Below are 20,809 nucleotides of genomic sequence, written 5' to 3' on the forward strand. Positions count from 1 at the left end.
TGACAATTGCAAATGTTTCATTAAACAGCAAAAGCATGCAAAACACCACAAAAATAATACGAACAGTTTGGGAATAGCAACTTAAAAAATTATTTCTTCAGAAAAATAACTTATTTCTTAAAATAGCCGTGCCCTTTTAGAAACCTGTTTGTTTACCTGTACGTTTCATTCTTCGAAAAGGAAAACCTTTTGTTCACAATGAACAAGTCATGTAAAAATGATCCAATTAAACTACAGTTTATAATGGAATATATTTGTATTCTGTACTTTTCTTTTTAATGTCACAATATTTAGGCACCATACCCTAGGCTCTCATTGTTTTTAAATCCCTCAGAACTGCTTTCATAATAATAATTCTCACAACACTGAAAATCTTTGGCGCCATACTTCAATGTCAAAGGGAATTAATTCAAACTGAAAGAATACAAAACCTTTCGCCCTTTTAAATAAGAAATTTTAATGAGGTATACAAAGCTACTTATTGCACATCAAGGGTACAAATTTAATTCTGATTGTGTAAGAATACCATATTTATTTTTTTCCAGCTTGCTAAAAAAGCTAGAGGCATTTCCACGGAGTATTAACCTTAAAAATCTTGTCACTCCCCACAGGAAATTGATTTTCTACAAAAACTTTGGAAAGGATTCGACTTGGATTCCTGTGCAAGATATTTACAGTCCTTTTAGGTCCAAACCTACAACACGGCCCACATATGAGAGCACAGCATACAAGAAACCAACACATTGAACAAGTTGGCGTCAAATGAAACTTTGCGAATAGAAGTCCCAGAGGAGCAGAATGGAAGGTAACAAAACAAACAATTCAAGAGTTTAACATTTTTTCTAAGTCTCCTTATTAAGCATTCTGTAATGAAATTGTTTTCCTGGTAATTGCTGATCTTCTGTAAGTCTTGACAGACATGTAAGATGGCAACCATCCAACTTATCTTGCCCCCATGAGCTTAATATATGGCTCATTTTTCCAAGGAATAAGAAACAAGACGTTTACTGTGAATTAATGCCCTTAGAGAGGGGTGGGGGGGTGTTTTGGGTTTTTTCCCCTAGAGTGGTGCCAATATTCCCAACTAGGGCCCTTTAAAAACTGGTCTCTCATAGCAGGCCTTCTTTTCTGGTCCACAGCCAAGGTTGGCTTCAGGGGCAAAGAGCATATGTGACCACGAGAGGAAGCCACTAGCAGTAGGAACCATGTTTTTAAAACTGGAATGGAAAGGAAAGGAAAAAAACACCACTGGCAAACACACCATGCAATACAATCCACCATTTCAACACACCTGTAGGAACTCTGCCTTGGTGGCAACTAAGATCTTTTTACAAACCTCAAAATCCTCATGAATTCTCTACGTGTTAGCCTGCTGGGGCGAGGAGATGGTCTTGGGGCAGGCAACCCCCCAGACACAATTCGCTGATGGACAACAAAGATCCTGCAGTCGGTCGGTGAGTTTTGGCTGCCTTTGGGGCCGTGGTCAGCAGCACCGTCTGGGCACACAGCCGACCTGGGACGGGTGGCACAGCCCTGTCCGTAGGGAGGACCTCTCCCAGCACCGCAGTTCCCCGGAGCCTTTGAAAACATTCCGGCCTGCCTCAGGTGCAAGGGAGTCCCCACTCAGAGCCCCAGGGAAATCCACGGTGAAATTCCCCCTTCCCTGAAGAATCACACCCCTATGGCTTTTATTCTTACACCTGACGCGACCGCTTGTACTGTTACCTATCTTACTAGCAAATGCTACCTTAAGATTCTTGAAGAAAAATTTTCTTTACTTTCATTTTCCCAAGACTCACCGCAGAAATGTCCAAACAGTTTGCAACATTAAACTAAATGGAGGCACAATAACGGTTGGCTTGAAAAGGGAGATGAATAATCTGTTATTCATATCCTCTGCAGACAGGCCATAAACAAAGTAAGGCTTAAAAACAACCTTCTTAAAACTAAAGGTAAGGCAGCAGTAGAGTACATTGCCTATAAAAGTTACAGAGTTACCACCAGGGATTAACAAATTGCTCAAGAGGGATTTTGCTGTGGGCAGGAAAGGGTGTCTAGGGATGGTCCGAGGTCCTTTCCACACCTGTAGATAATCCAGCCTCCCATAAAGATGAGGCTGATGGGATCACACAGCACCAAACCCTCTCCCCAGTACTTTTCATAGTCCATTAGCTTTGATATCCATTTGGTTTGAAAGAAGGGCATAGGTGTCAGAGAAAAGCACTTCCCTGCCTCTGATTTTCACGGGCCTTACCAGTATTGCTGACACAGCTCAGCCCCTTCTCCGTGCTGACACGGCTGTCAGGTAGCTAGTCAGGGCACGGGTTGTTTCTGAACCAGTTAATGTTTATGCTACCACTGGCCCATGAAAAGCGCTATGCAGTGCTCACGCTGCCACTTGCCTTTTTCCTATGAAAAAGGCAGTGTGCAAGGCCAGGAGCGAGGGAGGGATGGCACCTCAGGGGCAACTCTTAGGACAAGGGTCCTAAGTAGCACAAGGCAAGACCGTGTCCACTGGTCCCTACCTCAGTTGCCGTTTCATTAAAGAACTACAGAAACACCACTAATTTTGAGTGGCACGTAACATCTACAAACACCTCAGAGATGCTGTTGCTGATAATCCTTTCTTTTATTCCTCGTTACACCTTGGAAAGTAAAAATGACAATCAAAGTCCTGTCTCACTGCGCAGCCTCTCTTACCAATGATCAAACCCTCTTCCTTTTGTACTTTAAAGGGATCCATGATCACTCCAGACTGGTGTTCCTCCCCACCAGTTTCTTGCTCTGGAAGCAGCAGAGTCAGTAACAAAGCAAAGAGCAGAGAACTGGTCAGACCTAGTTGACCAGGGTTACAAGGATGAAGGTGTGTACGGCCCATGGCTCCTGTCCTGCTTCTCAGCAGCAGCTCAGCCCTGGTGTTTTCAGAACATGCATGAAGCTAGCTCTAGACAGGGCAAGCTGGTTGAACTCAAGCATACAAGATTTCACATCCTGCGAAATTATTTTGCATTCCCAATAGTCTTTGAAACAAACCACGTCACAAACATTTTGTGTAGCTTAAGACCTCAAACACATTTACAAGTCAGAAGTACATGGCCAAGCAAAGTTTGGCTCATAATTAGATATTGTTAATTATTTTTTTTTCCAAGATTTAGCATCAGCAGAAACACTTCTGCAATGAGATGAATGGTGGTGTTTGTTATTTTTAAATTCCACTGGAAATGGTTGTGCAGTTTTTGTGCAAGTATTTCCCTGCAAACATTTCTGTAATGGAAGTTTGAAAATAGGCAAATTTTCCTTCCAAGTTGAGAAAAAACAGAGAGCAGAGACACAGCAAAAAATTAAGGAAAGTCTACTACTCATTTTTACTTAGAATAAAAACCAATACATTTTATAAAGATAAATATGCATAATTAAAAACCTGTAAACACTTTCAAAAGGTGACACAATCCTCTTTAATTAGGAATGGAATAGATATGGAGATAATTAATGAGACATTTCCACAGCAAGAGAAATATTTTGTGTTAAGACATAACCTCGCTGTAAAGGAGACTCAGGCAAGCAGCCTCTCCTGCACACCAGCGCAACGCAGGCAGTTCCTGCACCACAAGCAGTGAAATTTCCTGAAAGGAAACTGCTGCTAAATGATCTAGACTTGTCAAACACGGCTGAAGAAACTAACTCCTCCTTTAACAAACAAATGAGGAAGGAGCAAATGGCAATGAAGCTGGGTATTTGATTTAGAAGTAGCTATTAATTATGACATGCTGAGCTGGCACATTATACGTGAGGGGCTCACCTGCGTGTTGTGCCAAATATAATCCACGTGTTCATCCGAATCCCCGATGTAAGATGAGACATCACTCGGGGTGACAGGGAACCTGAGCCTAAGTACAGTTAAAAAAAAAAAAAAAAAAAAAGAAAGAAAGAAACAGGCACATTCTCTCTGGCTCCCAGGCAGATGGCAGCCATAAAGGCTGGAAACACTAGGAGAAAGTACTGGCACAAAAGGAGCAAAAATAGCGCCGGCACATCACCTTCAGCTTCCTGGGCAGTTAGAGGAAATTTAGAAGACAGAGGGACAAACAGCTCCCACAGCGATCAAATTTGGGCTGCAGCTACCTGCAGGTACGGGACACCTTACAAAGCACTGCATCAGCAAGGGGTGCACACAAACAAAACACAACGCCTTCCAAGCCCTTAGGGGACTACATTAAACCTCTCAATGGCAATGGCATATTTAATAGCCGTATAAATGAGAATCCATCTCCAACACAATGTTGAAGAACTTGCATTTTTCCTAATGCCAGAAAATTAAGGGAACCAAGGAGGCAATAGGATTCAGCTCTAGTTTCAAGGAAATTTTCTCACAGTAGTACATTTTTGCAAGATGTACAACTAAAAAAAAAGCCCTAAGTAAAGCTGACAAAAAGAGCAAGAGCACATCCCTTCCGTTTCTCTTCCCACTATTTATTTATTTCCTGGCAGATGCAGAGAAGTGCTGAACCAGCAACTCTCTTGGCTGGTGGAATTCGCCAGCTGGAACCAAGGGGAACAAAGAGCAGCACAGGTGGAGCTGCGTGGGAAGAGATGGTGGGACAAAGAGGGGCACAAAAATAGCGACACAGAGCAGATACAGAGAGCCTCGCCTTCCTCTTTTGCTCCCCTCCACTCACTGTCACAGTAACTTAAAATGCTATTCCACATCCATCTTTTATCTCACGCCCACACCACTGTTTAATAACTACATCAGTTCTAGTAAGAAGTTGCTTTTGAGCAGCAGAACCGACAAATCCCAACTTTCTCTGGACCCTTGTCTTGAAGTGACATTCCTCTATGGATTCTTTAATGTTTAACATGGGCTGAGTTCACTCTGGGACTTTTCCCTCAGCAGGAATATTAATATGGTTTTCTTTTACTGTATAACTTAGGTTTTTCACATAACTCTTACGAACTCTTCAAAGTCTCTCTATTTTGTCGAAACAGTTACAAATTAAGAAGTTATTACTGGGCTGAATTAACAGCATCATTGCACAAGCCTCATTTCTTTCGAAAACGAGGCCAGAAAAACCCCAACCCGTGACATGGGAAATTGGCAAATTTTAGATTACATTAAGAAAGATGAAGTGGAATAAGGAGTAATAAAGGAGACCACCTCATTTTTGTGCTCATTTTTGAGCTGAAACCTCAGTGCTATGTAGGAAATGGCAAGACCTTTCAGGAATAGAAGTTCGTGGTTAGCCATATAATGATAGCAAAAAGATCATTAGTTGGTAGGTCATTCCCAGCAGGAGATGAAACCCTGCACTGCATAAAGAGCAGGGTGACACATTAAGCAAGGCCCTAATGGAGAACCCGAGGAACAATGCCCTCCCTGGCATGTGCATTACACAATCAGAAACTCAAACATGTCTTCAGCCATTTGACCATTTAATAGTTAATGAGATTGATGGGTGTTCACACAAGGATGTAATAAGCTTTCATATTCTGCTTGCAACCTTGGTAATAAAGGAGCTAGGGCTGCCACAGAGGGGCAAACTGAGCCTTCCTATTGCAAATGAGTACTTCTAGCATTATGCTTGTAGAAGTTCTCCCAGACAGACCACCAGAAAAGGCTAACTCAACAGAGAATGAAGCATACCCTAACAAGGTATGAACAGCACAGACAGGCAAACTTCTAACAGAACACAAACATCAGCACCAAAGCAAAAGAAACATTTTATATTTCAAGGGACTGAAAAGTCATTTTAGGTTAAAATTCTTCAGCATCAAGTTTGGGAAGTGGTTCACTATGGCAACATGTATCGGCTTATGATTCCAACCCACCTTTCCTTGGAATTACACAACTCCAGTACACTCTTTTGTTATAAAACTATAGCCCTGGCCATTTTACAGCAATGGTGAACTGGCTTTGAAATGCCTTAATGCTCTCCTACAAATGAAAATTGCTGTACAATGTTGCTTGCAAGATGTGCTGCCTTGCAATAGCCATCAGGAAGCAAAGCACAGTGTCAAGTATTTAGAGTTGGCCCAAATAATTTCACTGCTTCAAACCAAGTGCTTCTCTGTGCTCTGTAGAATCACATACAAATCATGCCACTCAACTAGACAATGCTATGGAAACTGTAGAAATGTTGTTTTGGGCAAATACCAATTTGACCATAGGATGGTCCTGCAATTATCTAAGGCACTACATAGTCTCAGAATTCTCCATATAGAAGGGAATCATGAACATGGAAAACTAGGTAGGACTTCTAACCAATTTCTTTAAATGTATTTCACATCTACAGCGCTGACATATTGCTCCTCTTTTTCTTCATTAAAATACATCAAATTTCAATATTTTGAAACTTACCTTACACTTGAGTCATCTAGTTACTAGAAGGACCCAAATATTACTGTGCCTGTCTCAGTACTAATTTGGTTGTTACTAGTATTTGCACTTAGATATTGCCAATTAATTTAAACTGTATAATACATCAAAAACAGATTAACAAACTTATCCTCTACTTTTGCGCTTTTGGATGTTTCCCCTACTCAGAGGTATTTAAGACCCGTCCTTCAGTATCTGAAGCAAAGACCTTCAGCCCAATTCCAGAGTGCCCTATTTTCTTGTAGTCCTTAAATTCAGTAGTTATAGTGAAATAAAGCGCCTTGCTAGACTCAACTTAAAGTCTTACCTCTTGCACACTTCTCCTGCAATCAAATATATGCATAGTAAATAATGCAAGCTTTAAAAACAGCTAATGAGTATTTCCTAAGAAGAAATAGTCCTTCAGAGAATATCCTCCTCAAGGACAGTCCTGATTTAGATTAGATTAAGTAAAATATATAATTACTATGATACGGCTTGGGGTGGGGGGAGGGAGAAAGAGAGAGGAAAATAGGTGACTGATAACTCGATTTGAGTAACATTAAGAATTATCTTCCTGCTGACATCAGCACTGCCCAGTGCTGCTCGCTCTTGTCCTGAAACAATATTTGCTCTGTCCAGTGAACCCAGGACCTGTCACGCTGTGAGGTACCAGGTGCTGTAACATCATCACCCCCAGGCTCCCACCCTGGTTCCTTCCTCTCACAACACTCAAAACACGTTTTGACAGGCGTGACTTCACGGCTGTATTATTTTATAAGTATACCATATCTCCAGAATAATAATTTAGTGCTGTTTTTAAAAAAGCCCACAGTTAAGCATGTGTAGTGGCAGGTTACAATACAAGTGCAAAAAACCCCCAAGCATACTATTTGTTACAGTGGTACACCTCCACCACATACCAGCTGTAGAAAACAGAAAGCTGAGGCTCTCTTTATTTCTAACTTTGGTAGCATCTCATGAGAAACTCAACCTAAAAACCAGGTAAGATTTTGGCTCTGTAATTTTTTGTTTTGTTTTGGGGAGGTTTGGGGGATGGTTTATTTGTTGGGGGTGGGGGTGCTATTGACAAGTTTTGCATGAGAATATTCAAGGACTCTCTAGGAAGCTTCAGACATCAGTGTAATTTTAAACCTCACATTATCCCTTTTTCATGGTTACTAGGTTTTAGCCTGTTTCACCTCTTCTCTGCAGCATTTATGTTTATAACCTGCTCATCACCTCGGTATCTAAAGCATCTAATAAAAAAACAGAAACAAGCAGCTGCTTGGTTCCTGCCTTTTATTACTCAACAACAGAGAACAACAGTTAACAACATCATTGGGATTTATTTATTTTTGCCTTCTGATCTTCTCCCAAACCAGATATCCCCCAATACACACACTGGTCACCTGGCTGACTCTTTCATGCTTCTTCTCCAATCTCTTTCACAACCGCTGCTTGTAATGAGATTCACTGCTGTCCTGCTTCTACTACCTCCCAGCTCCCTCACCCTCAGGTAAGGTCTCCACTTGTCTTATGTTCTTACAATGGGAAACTAGTTTTAGCCTATCTGTTCTTGATGCTTCCTACCAGAACTTTAAGGCATCCCATGTAAGTACCAGAAGCTCAAAAAGCTGCTGGGAGGCACGAACGTCGCAGTTACTAAATCGCACAAAGTAACCAGGCCAGTAACCTAGAATTCAGCCCACAATGACCTACACAAACATACTCTCACTTTGGAATAGCCTTATATTCTGTTTCTTCCTCTTACTCTGTGTAAGAAGGGAATTACTGTATTTTTGGTCCAAAGGAAAATTTTCAGGACCCCTTTTTACCATTAATACTGAAATCAGAGTTTACAGAAGAGAAAAATATATGGCCAGGACATAAGGGACATTTCTACATAGCTAAATAGAAGAACATTTCTAGCAACTACAATTATCTAGGTCTTCCACAAATTCCAACAATGATAGAAAAACTCATTCTTCAGAGATTTAAACTATTTGCTTCTCACTTCTCAGAATGAGAATAAATTACGGACAAGTCTGCATGGTAGATCTGACACTCGGTGCCTCCCAGTACTCCATCTTTTATACTTCAAATAGTATCAGCAGAACAAAAAAAAAAAGAGAGATAGGACATTCTGAAAGCAGTAACAGAAAGTGCTTCGAGTTGCTAAAAATCACAAGAGTTAGTATCCAAGAACTGATGGAGAACACACACAGAAACCCTGACAAGTCCTCCCCAGCTAGATGGCAGCCACCAGATCTAGTCATCTTGAACTAGACTAATAGAAAATACTGCAAAATATTGAGTTTCTTCCTGAAAAAAAAACCCACTCGGATTCCAATGACACTTTCAAATTCCTGCCAGGAAATGAAATATTTTGTTCCAGGTTGCCTTAATGCAAAGGCACCATAGAGTCTCGTGGAAGCTGTAGTTTTGATGTTTCACACCTGTGTGATTCCTCAGCAGATGACATTTATGAGGCACCACAGTCTGCCTCCTGAACAAGCTGCATGGCCACCATCACTGCGACACATAATGGCAGAATTAGTCTAATCAACAGAAAAGAACAAGGGATGACATATGTGAACAACCTGTCTCCCAAAATTTATGTATTTAAGATGTCACAGTGCTTTAACTCTTAAACAGTTCAAAACAAAATGTTTTGATTTAGTTCAATAAATTACATGTTTTTAAACATTTCCAAATCAACTTCTCTTGTGAACATTTCTCATATTTAACTTTGCCCTAGAAGACTGGAAGAAATTCTGGCATTTCCCATAAAATGGAATTCTGGGTTTTGTTCTGCTTTGCAGACAAAGTGAGACCCTAATACAGAGGAAAATAGAGACTCTGTGACATAAGATGCATTTTTGTCACGAACAGAAATTTCCTACAGACTTATCTCCCATTTCATCAACATATTTTTCTTCTATAACGAGCTTCTCTTCAGTAGTTACTGTGCTGTGACTTTTCTAGACTGGCTACCCCCAAAAAAAACTTGACGCTCCCTGTACCCATCCTATTATATCACATTTGGCACATTTCCCGGGTTCATTTCCCTAGCACTTACAACTACAGCAGGTACTTTTAAGGGCAATGCAGCTAACACTCCAAACATTATCTTCTACAGTTGTACAGTTATCTTAATCAATATCATAAATTGAAATCCTTTTTCAGTTGGGAGTTATAGATTATTTTTGTAAGACTGAAGAGTTGTCGCAAGACTTCTTAACTGAAGGTGTACTGTTGTAGCTAACTCCGTTGCATATAGTGTGTGTAGAAGACACTTCCTGCCCTTCCTTGATCTTATACCCCATTTACCTCTAGTTTGAATCAACACATCACTTGGAAAAGCAGCTTGAATTTTTCCTCTTCCACATCACTAAACAAAACCCTAAAATTATCACCATTTCACCCAACATGCTTGCACCTTATGTGTTGAAATGCGTCATTCAGTCAGTGAGAACCTACCTGTTTGCATCTAAACCAAGTGTTCATCCTCAATTCAACCAAAGAGCACAGGACTTTAAAGCAGCAACATCAGACAGAGTCAAAGACAACATCGTCTCCAGTGCCCACGCACAGTACGCTAGCATTTTATAGCACATTTTATATCACCACTTGTATTTGCATTTCCATCTGTACATAGTTAAAGGCAAAGCAGCTTATGGCTATTAAAACATAAAGATGTTCTTATAAAGGCAGCAATTATTCAGAGGAGGGAAAGCAAAAAAAAAATTAAATAAATACATAAATCACACTATTGAGTTCGTTTTGCCTCTTTCCCCATTTATTTTTATTTTTGGCATTTGAAACATCCAATACTTCACCTTTCACTGCTCCGCTGCTGTTACTGTTGGTAACAAAATAATTAGCAGTCCTCCTGTTTTGCAAATGATTAGACACATTGTTTTATTCTGAAAGACCATCATCTTGGCTTCCATAGAACATCATTGTCTAAATTATGCGAGAAGTAAATAATTCATGAAACGTGAAATGTTACCTATGCCAAAGCTGATCTAATGTTTCTTGGTGTGGGAAGAGACTTTAAGAATAAGAAAGGATTAAAAGAAGTAAATTAATTTGAAAGGCTCATGCCAAAAACTACTTGAAATTTATAACAACAACAACAATAATAATAAAGTAATGCTACAGACATTTGCTATTGAAAGTAGAATTCAGCTTCGTGACTCACACTGAGTGAGTGAGCAGACACCGCGGGCCATGTTCAGACAGCTTAAATTCAAGCTCAGCCAAGTGTTTCCCATTAGCTGACTCTAAATTTTCAGGGCCACGAAGCCAGTGGGAATTATGAGGTCTGAATCCAGCGCTTCAAGTATGGCCCTGCTCAAAGTAGTAGCTCCCCACCACCTCCTGTCAGAGAAGGGGATCAACTGAGGTGCATGTTCAGATTGCAGGACCATGCAGGTGCAAGGGTGAGATACTGGAAGAACCATTTGCAGCTTTTTTGGATGGGGGAAGACTGCTCAGGGCAGAAAAGAACCCACAGAGATCAAAACACTGAACATGTGCTTTGGTAGTCAGGCTACCTAAAGTTTCTCAAGACTTTTTTTTTTTTTTGAGGACATTTGCTAACGCTGCTGCTGTAAGTGGGGCACTCCTGCAGCTCTGCTCAGGAATTTATGTTCATTAGGAAGGCCACTGAATGACGCATCCAGGTACAACATCAATTTAACAGGCAGCATGTAACCTTGGGGTAGTTTTAAGCAGGCTTAGTCCCAAGTGGAGAGAGCCCACAGAACACCACAGGCATGTTCTGCACGGCGTGACAACCTGCTGGGGGGACACTTGTCAGAGACAGCTTCTTCAGCACTCCTCTCCAAACATACCACCCGGTCTAAAAAAAACAGCAGCACAAAGCATCTTAACCTTATTTTCTGCAAGGCAGATTCATGGGAGAAATAAGTTATTTAAAACATTATGTAGGTCCAAAGACATAGGACCCTAATTTCATTTTTGGTTTGTATTGGAACTATCTAGTTGTTCTTCTAGCTAAAGATCTGTCTCATCACTTGGTCATCACTAAGTCACGATTTTTATTTTTTTAAATATGGTAACATTTCAGCTTTTACTAACATGTGGCATTTTAAAACATATTTAAGCAACCACCTAGCTTAATATACATCTTAGTTTTTATTTCATAAGAAATTTGCTCCATTATCATCTTTAATAAGAGATACATCTACTTGTGTAGGTACATGTGATATATGCAAAGTGAAATTTAGATGACAACTGGAATTCATTTAAAAATACACAGATCATCTTCATCTGCTAGAAAACGAAAACCACACATTTCTTACGTATACACACATTTAGAAGTTTATAAAAACATGGTTTGTCTTTTAAACAGTTTGGTAAATAAACTAAGTATAATTTGCAGTTAATGATTTAGCTGATTACTTCTGGTCACTGTGCCCTACCAGATGACAGAGTGAATGGATCTCATCCCCCCACATCCTTCCACCTCGTCATCGTATCTGAACTGCGGGGTGGGGGGGGATGGGGGGGGAGCAAAACAAAACCAAACCACCAAAAAAACCACCACCACCCCCAAAAAAATCTTTCCCAGAGTTCTCAGTTTTATGCAGTGGTCACCAAATAATGCTCCTGAATACACTGGAAAAAGAAAACATTCTCTCTGTTCAGGAAGAGGGGATTACTATTTGCCCACAGTTGCTTTCTACTCCAGCAACCTCTTCTACTTAATTATCCACTAACTCAGCTGTTCAACTGTTTGACTGTCTTCAAAAGTTGAACTAGCACATACTGCTCATTAATGTTTTATTTCACCACACTGTTGGTATGTTTAGATGTTAATACATCAAAGGATCTTGCTTTACAAATATTATATCAAACATATTTCTCAATTCATAATATTTTAAATTTAAATTGGTTATTTATCCTGATTCCTTGTCACAGAAATGCTTGTTCCATCTTTCATGAATCTTTCTTGGCTAAGTTTTTCAGCTCAGCTAAATCCATGTTTTCAGAATTTATACCAACCCTTTTTTGCAGGAGGTATCTGGATTCGATTCCCCCACTAAAGTAGGTAAATTCTGTGTATTATCTGTCCTTTGCAAAACAAACTGTGGACAATATCAGTGAAACAATATATAAACATCACAATACTGACAGCATATTGCTGTAGATACACACACGAGTTAAAGAGGTTATACTCAACTGCTTGGTGAACCCACTGCACTTAGGTAAGTATCATGGCAAAATCACTTATTCAAAAGAAACAAAAACAAAAACCAACCCCAAAACCACAAAACACCATTCTCATCAACACTGCTTCATACTGCAGGAATCTCTCATGAAAAAGTTACTCATTTTCATCCCAAGGGATCTTTTTCGTCCATCCCTCTTGTAGAATTATTTTAAATCACTGGCACAGCAAAGCATTACTTTATTGCAAAATAAACTAATTAATTCATACTTGGTTGTAAAGAGAGTTAATTACTGAAGGCTTCAGGCCTTGACCAGGCTAATTCTGACCATCCCACTGAATGTCTGTGACAAGCCTGTCGAGTCTCTGGTTTTACAGAATGATTTGAAATGCACTTGGGAGGGAACAGCATCTACAAATCTTCTACTGTGTACCTCAATGTTGAGGCACTCAAAACTACTAACCTTGTAAGTAGTGACTACTGAATGATAAACAACACTTTAAAGGTGTACTAGGGCCTCAATTTTTATTTTTTTTTAATGGAATATATCATCAAGATTGCTTGAGGTGAAGTTTTACCCTTTACTTTGGTAATTTAATTATTTTTTTTTAAATAAATAATACTACTATGTTTTTTACATCTGCGTTTTGCATGTTCCTACTTCAAAAACCACAACTTTGTTTATGACTCTAGAAAGGCAATAACAGTTTGGGGAATTGTAGCCAGAAGTATTTATACTGAAACATCAGTTTTCCTTTCCTCTTCTTGCTGTACAGCTTACGTGGAGTTGTACCCTCCCTTTTGTTTCTTCCTGACTCAAAGATGTCAGTAGGATGCAATTTCTCCATGTGTACTCTAACCTAACATCATTTTTTGATGGACCTACTGTCTGTCAGTCAGCTAAATCACATTTCTAGCACTAGCATAACACCAAATTCTGTCAAGGGGCACAGCAGAGCGAATTTTATCTTTTATGAAGTAACGGTAAGTCCAGAGTTTCCTCACTCAAAAAGTTCCTATTTTAACTGCCACAGTTCTTATTCTTTCCTGCCTCTTTGAGGCAGACAGTTAATCCCACCCCAGCTATCGTGCAGGTACTAATTTATACTCATGGAATAAAAAAATTACTGGCCTTTTTCCAAAGAAATATCAACTTAGCAATTTTTTTTTTTAATCTATTCGCACTTCTGCTTTTTGAACACAAAAATACAGTTAAACTGTAGAGTTGTAACTATAGAGACAAGTCACGACAAACACAAATTAACTCACGAAGCCTGTGGAAGAAAAGCAAGATTGCTGGTCTGTGTTCCCTATTCACACAGAGCTGGAAGGAGAGTCCCAGCTAAAAAATGCAGTGTCTGTGTAGCTTCAGCATCATACAATCAGTACTTGTCATCCTCAGAGCTCAAATAATCCAGTGTGTTCATTTGCAGAGGAAAGAATTCGTTTTCTTAAGAAAATTTGACCTCTGTGCTGATAGCACAAGCCCACAAATAAGATTAAGGTTTATAGAACTGACACCATCAGACAACCAAGTGAGAATTAATCAAGTAAGCCAGAACCTAATAAAAAGAGATAAGCATTTCAGTATAAATCTTGAGCCCAATCCTGCTCCCTAATTTCCTAAGACAAAATCTTCAGAGACCACAGTAATATCAACAAACAGTAAAACTAGCACAAGGTACCTCTCCCTTGCTCATCAGCGCGCGATGATGCTATAAACCACTATTTTATCTGAAATCCAGACAGACATTGGCCCATTGGTACTTGGCACCCGTAACACACACACTTTGGGGTCCCGGACTCAAGGAGCAGAGGCTGTACTCGCTGGCGGCCAGCTTCAAACTGGGGTCACAAATTGATTGCCCAAAATGAAACATGGCAAACCAGCCATCGTTAACACCGGTGGCACAGCGGTTAGCGTAGAGTATTGACATCCCAACACACTCAGGGAGCATAATGAAACCAACTCCTCCAAGGAAGAGGCCAGAAACCCCAGAGAGAGTTTGCCCTTGTGGACGTGTGAACCTGTTGTCATCCACCGACGGCCACGAGCAGTGCCTCCTGCCCCGCAATGCAGTCACTTCTCTCTCCTTCCCAACTGCTAGCGCACGTCTGCCTGCCTTCTCCCCTCGTAAGAAGTGTTATCGATAACGATCTATGTAACAAAGTGTGCTGTGGGATCGCCTTTGCTTCAGCGATATTTTTGTGGCCCCAATGAATTCAAACCTTTTTTTTTTCCAGGATTTTTTTTTCTTTGCGCAAATTCAGTTCTTTTTCTCTTTACTAGGAGCCGAAGCGTGGGGAACCCCATTTTCAACTGGACCAACATGGGTAAGTATAAATCCGGCTGATGCTGTTGAGTTTCTTCTATTTCTGACACTCTGTGTAACTGCACGGCATGCGACTAGTCTGCTCCTTCCTCCTTTGACATAAATATTGTTAAAAAAAACACAACCCAAAAAAACCCCCACCAATCCTAGCACAGATCTTTCGGGCAAGGGATTGTAGACATTCTACAGAGTTACTTTAAAAGCCCCTGGTGAAAGATCTGCCACAGGCTTTGTGCAAGTCTAAATAAAATCTTAATGGTTCTGCCTTTAACCACACCGCATGGCTAGTCGAAGACTTTCAATACACAGGGGAGGCATAATTATACAGTCCGCAAAACCCACGCTGTCCTGTCCCTGTCATGCCCTTCTCCGCCCTGCGAAGTGTCTGACACATTTAATTTTAGTGCTAATTTCAACCATTTTTCCAGAACTGAAATAACTCTTGCCAAGTTCATTCTCTGATCCCTTCTTTGAGGAAAGTTAAAGAGGTACAACTCTGCTGTACCCTATTGCCCAGCAGAATAGCTGGCTTTAATGAGCCTGGGTGTAATGAATCTGCGTTCAATCACTTCATTCTTAGCAAGACCCAGGACTCTCGGGTGCACACCATCTGCTCCTACTGACCCGGTTGCTCTTGGATTTTTTCCATTTATTCCAGCATTTCCTCTTCTGGCATATGCTCTCACACTCCCTACCTGCTCTCTGTTACCTAGCCTCTTTCATCTAAATAACCTCTTGGATCAAGCCAACTAACCTTTAAACCAAACAAAACCCTTGTCCGTTTGCTGTTTGGGAGCACACGCCACTGCTTTTCCCACAGAAACGGACATATTCAACAGCAGTACTCCAGCCGGGATGCACCCACGTGATTTTTGTCTAGACTGCAAACCCTGCCATCAGAGTTAAGGAAGGTGGAAGGAGGTCTCCCGTGATGCTTGTGAGCACCTTCCTGATCAACACGAAATCTCAATCAAAGACTGTATAAGGAAAGGCTCCTTCTTTCTCAAAGATTTATCCCACTTACTACACAAGTACAAATCCTTGAAGACAACAGCACAGGTTCAAGACTTTGCCGTGGCACTAAATGCCCATTCTGGAAGCATACTGACCTGTAAAACCACTCTTCAATGAATACCTTGAGGATAAAAAGCTGTAAATTGCACACTGCTTACAAAACAGTCCATAGCTGCCTCTCATTATAGCCCATGCAAAGGCCGGGAATGGTGTAAATTACCTTCTGGTCTGTGCAGGGTCTGCTTAGTAGAAATCCAGAACTGGTTTCCAATCCAGATCTCCCCCATTTCTGATACAGCAAAAACTCAGCATGACCATTTCTCAGTTGGTCAGTAGGGATGCCTGCATACTAAGCACTAATTATGACAGACGGGGATTTTAAAAAGCATTTAAAAAAAACAACAAAAAAAGAAAACTTTCACGGTCAACAATTATTTCAAAGAAAACATGTTGTCCTAACCCAAACGAGCTGCCTCTGCCTGAAATGGGTGCTCCCTCTACCAGCAGAACCTCTGTGCCTTGTTCCCATAATTTTTAGCATGTTTTTTTTTAAACAGAAACTATTAGATTGTAATTTTGGAGGATGATAAAAGATAAAATATCAGCAAATATCTCAAAAAATATTGTGGGTTTTTCCCTATCAAAACATCCACATTTCCAATTATTTATTTTTTAAACACATTATGTTAATTCATTCTTAAGTCCCAGTAGATGTTAGTAAGAATACCTGACAGCAGTGGGTTTTGAGGACAGGCGCTCTAGCCATAGAGTGGAGTGCCACTGTGATTAATGCCATATAAACCAGAGGGGGAGGGCAGGAAGGAGGAAGAAAAACAGCCCCAGATCCTACAAGCCTTATTATCTGAATATTCCTGAAGCCAATTACAGGCTTGTTTCCCAGTAACATTCTCCTCACAGCATAAATATACCTGGAAATAATCTAAAAGAGTAAAAAACAACAAGAACGTTAAAAAAAAGCCAACATCTCCAGGCTTAAGTCACACATTACTATCAAAATGACCCCCAAAACAGACTACGAGAATAATACGGTAATAAATTTTACTTAAATTATAGGGTAAGGAATGACATCGCAAAAATAAGGGATTTTTTTTCCATACTTCTTTGGAAAATGAAGTGACTAACACCAAAGTCGCACAAATTTACTAAGAGGGCTTTAAGAAGTTTCTCAAATATGCTTTCTTATTTGAAATTAACTGCCACCTCCTCCTTCTTTGCAAAAGAGCTACTCTTGGTGCTAGATCTACGCAAAATCTCTACTTTCACCGCTCAGTGCAGCTGCAGGACCAAGGCCACAGTGTGGCTCAAAATGAAGTAGTACTGCAGTGGTCGGTAGCATTTTTATTTTACAGATGGGTAAGTAAGAGAGGAAAAATATCCTTGAAATACCATCTTTTTCATTCAGAATCACTTGTGTCATATAAATTTATACAAGTCATTATGAGATGACCTGACAGCTATCAGGAAAGCAGTAAAGGAGTTTTGCACCCTGAGGCGGTGCCCAGGTATAACTATACTTGAGCTCAATTTCAACACAACTTTTTTCTGCTTGATAAATAAAGACTACTGAAGAACAGAATTCCTGCAAGTAAAAATAAATTTTAAAACCACCGGGAATGCCCTGCCTCTGTTCAGTTTATCGTCAGAAGTATTACGCATTACAGGGCATTGGTCGAATTACTAATCCACAGGTGGAGAAGACCACAAGCCCGGTCCTTCCCGCCACTGCAAACCGGGCGGCACAAGCCTTCGCAGCGCCTGACCGAGCTCCTCCTCGCCGCCGGGGAGGGCTCTGCCCCCGAGCCTCTGCCAGGGACCTCTCCCGAGCTCTGCTGCTCGCAGGGCGCCAGAGCCCCCACCTCCCACCTAAACGCGTTTGTTCTCAAAACCGGACCTAACAAACACCAGACACAGCATCGTTTCACCTACGGATTTTTTTTTTTTTCCCACCGAAACAACACTTGAAAAAAAAAGCCCAAACCCCGTGTTAAGCCAGGAATTAAACACGCCGCGTGCCCTTCCCAGCTCCGCCAACCCAAGCGTTTCCACGGCGTTCGGGGCCCCTTCCGAGGAGCTGAACGACACGACCAACCCACCCGCGGACCGCACGAGCCGCCGAGGGGCTGCGCGAACAGCGACTCGGTGCCAGGGCACCAACACGCGGGACGGCGCCCACCCCCGCGACACGACCGCCCGGAGGCAGAAGGAACGCGGCTCCCGCGGCACCGGCGGCGCCGGGAGCGCGTCCGAAAGAGGGACGCGGACACAAAGCGGCCCCGGGCACCGCCGCCCGCGCCGGGAAGCCGTGCCCCGCTCCGGCCGCGCTCCGGGGCCGCTCGCTCCGACCCCGCGGCCGGGGCAGGGCAGGGCAGCGGCCCGCCGCGCTGCCCCCAACTTTCCGGCGGAGGCAGCGCCGGCCCCTCTCCCGCAGGGCTGAGGGAGCGGGTCCCGCCGCGGCGCCGTCCCCACGCCCGCCCCCCGCAACTTCGAGGCGAGGCGAGGCGAGGCGAGACGGCCGCCCCCCGACCCACCTGGTGCAGCGTGTCCGGGGGCAGCTGGGAGGCCCGGAACAGCTCGCCCACGCTGCTGCCCCCGGCGGCCGCCTCGGGGGGCGGGCAGCACCGCGAGAAGAGCTCGGAGTAGCGCTGCTGCTCGCTCTCGCTCAGCGGCAGGAGCAGACCCCCGCCGCCGCCGCCGCCGGCGGACCCCCCCGCCGGCCCCTGCTCCATGGCGCGGCGGGGCAGCGGCTGCCGCGCCGCCGGGGCGGGCGGGAGGCGGCGCCGCGCTGCGGCGGGGAAGGTGCGGCCAGGCCCCGCCCCTCGCCCGGTGCGGCCGCCGCGCCCGCTCCGCAGTGACCCGCCCCCCGCCCCGCCGCCGCCGCCGCCGCCGCCGCTTCCCGGCCCCGCCTCGTCCCGCCGCTCCGCTCCGCTCCGCTCCGCCCCGCCCGGCCCGGCGACCCCGCCGGCCGCGGCCCCTCACGCCCGCCCCGGCCCTCGCCTGGCCCGCTTTGCTTTGGTTTTTCTTTATTTTTTTTCTTTTTTTTTCTCAGCCGGTTTGGCTTTCATCTGAAGTAACCGGCCGCCCGGCGCCCGTCACCAGCGCCGGGATTCGGACCGAGCACCGCCGTGCCGCAGCGCAGACCCACGGGCACCGAGGGGGCCCAGCGCCGCTGCCGGGTGGGGGGCGGAGGCGTCGTTTGACCCGTCTCGCCCCGGCCCACGCCGCGGCCACCCCGCCGGCCCTCCGGGGACTGCCGCTCCCGCCCCGCTTTGTGCTCGCGGGGCTCAGCTTTCTCTCCCCGGACAGGATGGGCCCTCCGCAGCAGCGTTTCCCGAGGTACCACCTGCTGCTGCAAATGCAGCGCCGGCGCTGCAGTGAGGAAGTGCAGTAACGCAGCGGGTCCGAATGGATCAGCCCTGACAGCTGAACAGAGACGCATCTGTCGGGGTTTAACCCCAGCCAGCAGCTCAGCACCACGCAGCCGCTCGCTCGCTCCCCCCGCCAGTGGGATGGGGGAGAGAATCGGGAAAGGAAGTAAAACTCGTGGCTTGAGATAAGAACCGTTTCATAGAACAGAAAAGAAGAAACTAATAATGATAATGGTAACACTGATAAAATGACAACAGCAATAATAAAAGGATTGGACTGTACAAATGATGCGCAGGGCAATTGCTCACCACCCGCCGACCGACACCCCGCCAGTCCCCGAGCGGCGATCCCCCGCCCCCCCCCCCCCCCCCCAGTTTATACACTAGACGTGGCGTCCCATGGTATGGAATACCCTCTTGGCCAGTTTGGGTCAGGTGCCCTGGCTGTGTCCTGTGCCAACTTCTTGTCCCCCTCCAGCTTTCTCACTGGCTGGGGATGAGAAGCTGAAAAATCTTTGACTTTAGACTAAACAATACTTAGCAACAACTGAAAACATGAGTGTTATCAACATTCTTCGCATACTGAACTCAAAACATAGCACTGTACCAGCTACTAGGAAAACAGTTAACTCTATCCCAGCTGAAACCAGGACACATCTCACGATGTTCTCTATAGGTCTTGCTTTAATGAGAAGGGCAAAGAGACAAGATTCCCCCTTGTGACTCCTCTGGGAGCAGCGACACTGTAAATGTTCCCCTTACTGGTTGAGCACCACCTTAAAAGTCAGGCAGGTCAAGACCCAAGGCAGGAAGGCTGGGGACACCCCAGCGAGGAGGATGTTTGGGCGTCTCATGCCGGTTTTTGGAGCCTTTCCTCCCGGCGGTTCTTTGGGGCATTTCAAGGAATAAGGTAATCAACCTGAAGGTAATCCTTGTGAATGCCAATGGCCCGCGGAAGAGCGAACGATTCTCTTCACAGCAGCTTTGGTGCTGAGATGCAGCCCGGCCCAGGAGAAATCAGATTACCCGCTCTTTGCTTGCAGTCCTAGATACTAGGTTAGGGTTACTTCAGTTAAAATTGCTATCAGTTTAATTTATGTTCTGTAAAGCCAAAAAAAAATTTACTAGCTCATCACCTCTGTCCTGGTTAACCAAGACCTGTTATCTCTTCTACAAATCTTTTTAAAACTACTTTATCCTCTCCACACCATTCATCTGTGCCTCCTTCTCACCTGCACTAAACATGCACCTTTCATTCTGCTAATCCGAAATGAAGATCTGTGCCTGTCTTCTCAATGTGCGGAATGCTGAACGGGTTGTTAGTTGAAGTTATTGGTGGGAGAATAATTGATGATTGTGTTTAAGGGTGGAGTGTTATGGAGAGATCTTTGTTCCTTTAGGGACACTAGATTGTCGTGGTATTTTCTCATTTTAAAATATATTGTTTCAAAGAAGGGCAAGACTATCTCAGAAACTGAATCTTGCAGCCCAACTTAAAGTGGCAAAGACCCAAAACCATGA

The 20,809-nt window shown here is 43.5% G+C and overlaps 1 protein-coding gene across 3 annotated transcripts in view; it reads right to left on the minus strand.

Annotated features, from left to right (window-relative positions):
• REPS2 (RALBP1 associated Eps domain containing 2) overlaps nucleotides 1-18,715 on the minus strand; it is a 102,840-nt gene extending 84,125 nt beyond the window's left edge. For all 3 annotated transcript variants that reach the window (XM_069770308.1, XM_069770309.1, XM_069770306.1), the window contains exon 1: nucleotides 18,452-18,715. In XM_069770308.1, coding sequence (XP_069626409.1) covers nucleotides 18,452-18,649 — 198 coding nt within the window. In that variant the 5' untranslated portion in view covers nucleotides 18,650-18,715. The remainder of the gene's footprint in view (nucleotides 1-18,451) is intronic.
• Between the last annotated feature and the right edge of the window lie 2,094 nt (nucleotides 18,716-20,809).

This window comes from Haliaeetus albicilla, chromosome 25, assembly GCF_947461875.1.
Source record: "Haliaeetus albicilla chromosome 25, bHalAlb1.1, whole genome shotgun sequence".
Lineage (NCBI taxonomy): Eukaryota > Metazoa > Chordata > Aves > Accipitriformes > Accipitridae > Haliaeetus > Haliaeetus albicilla.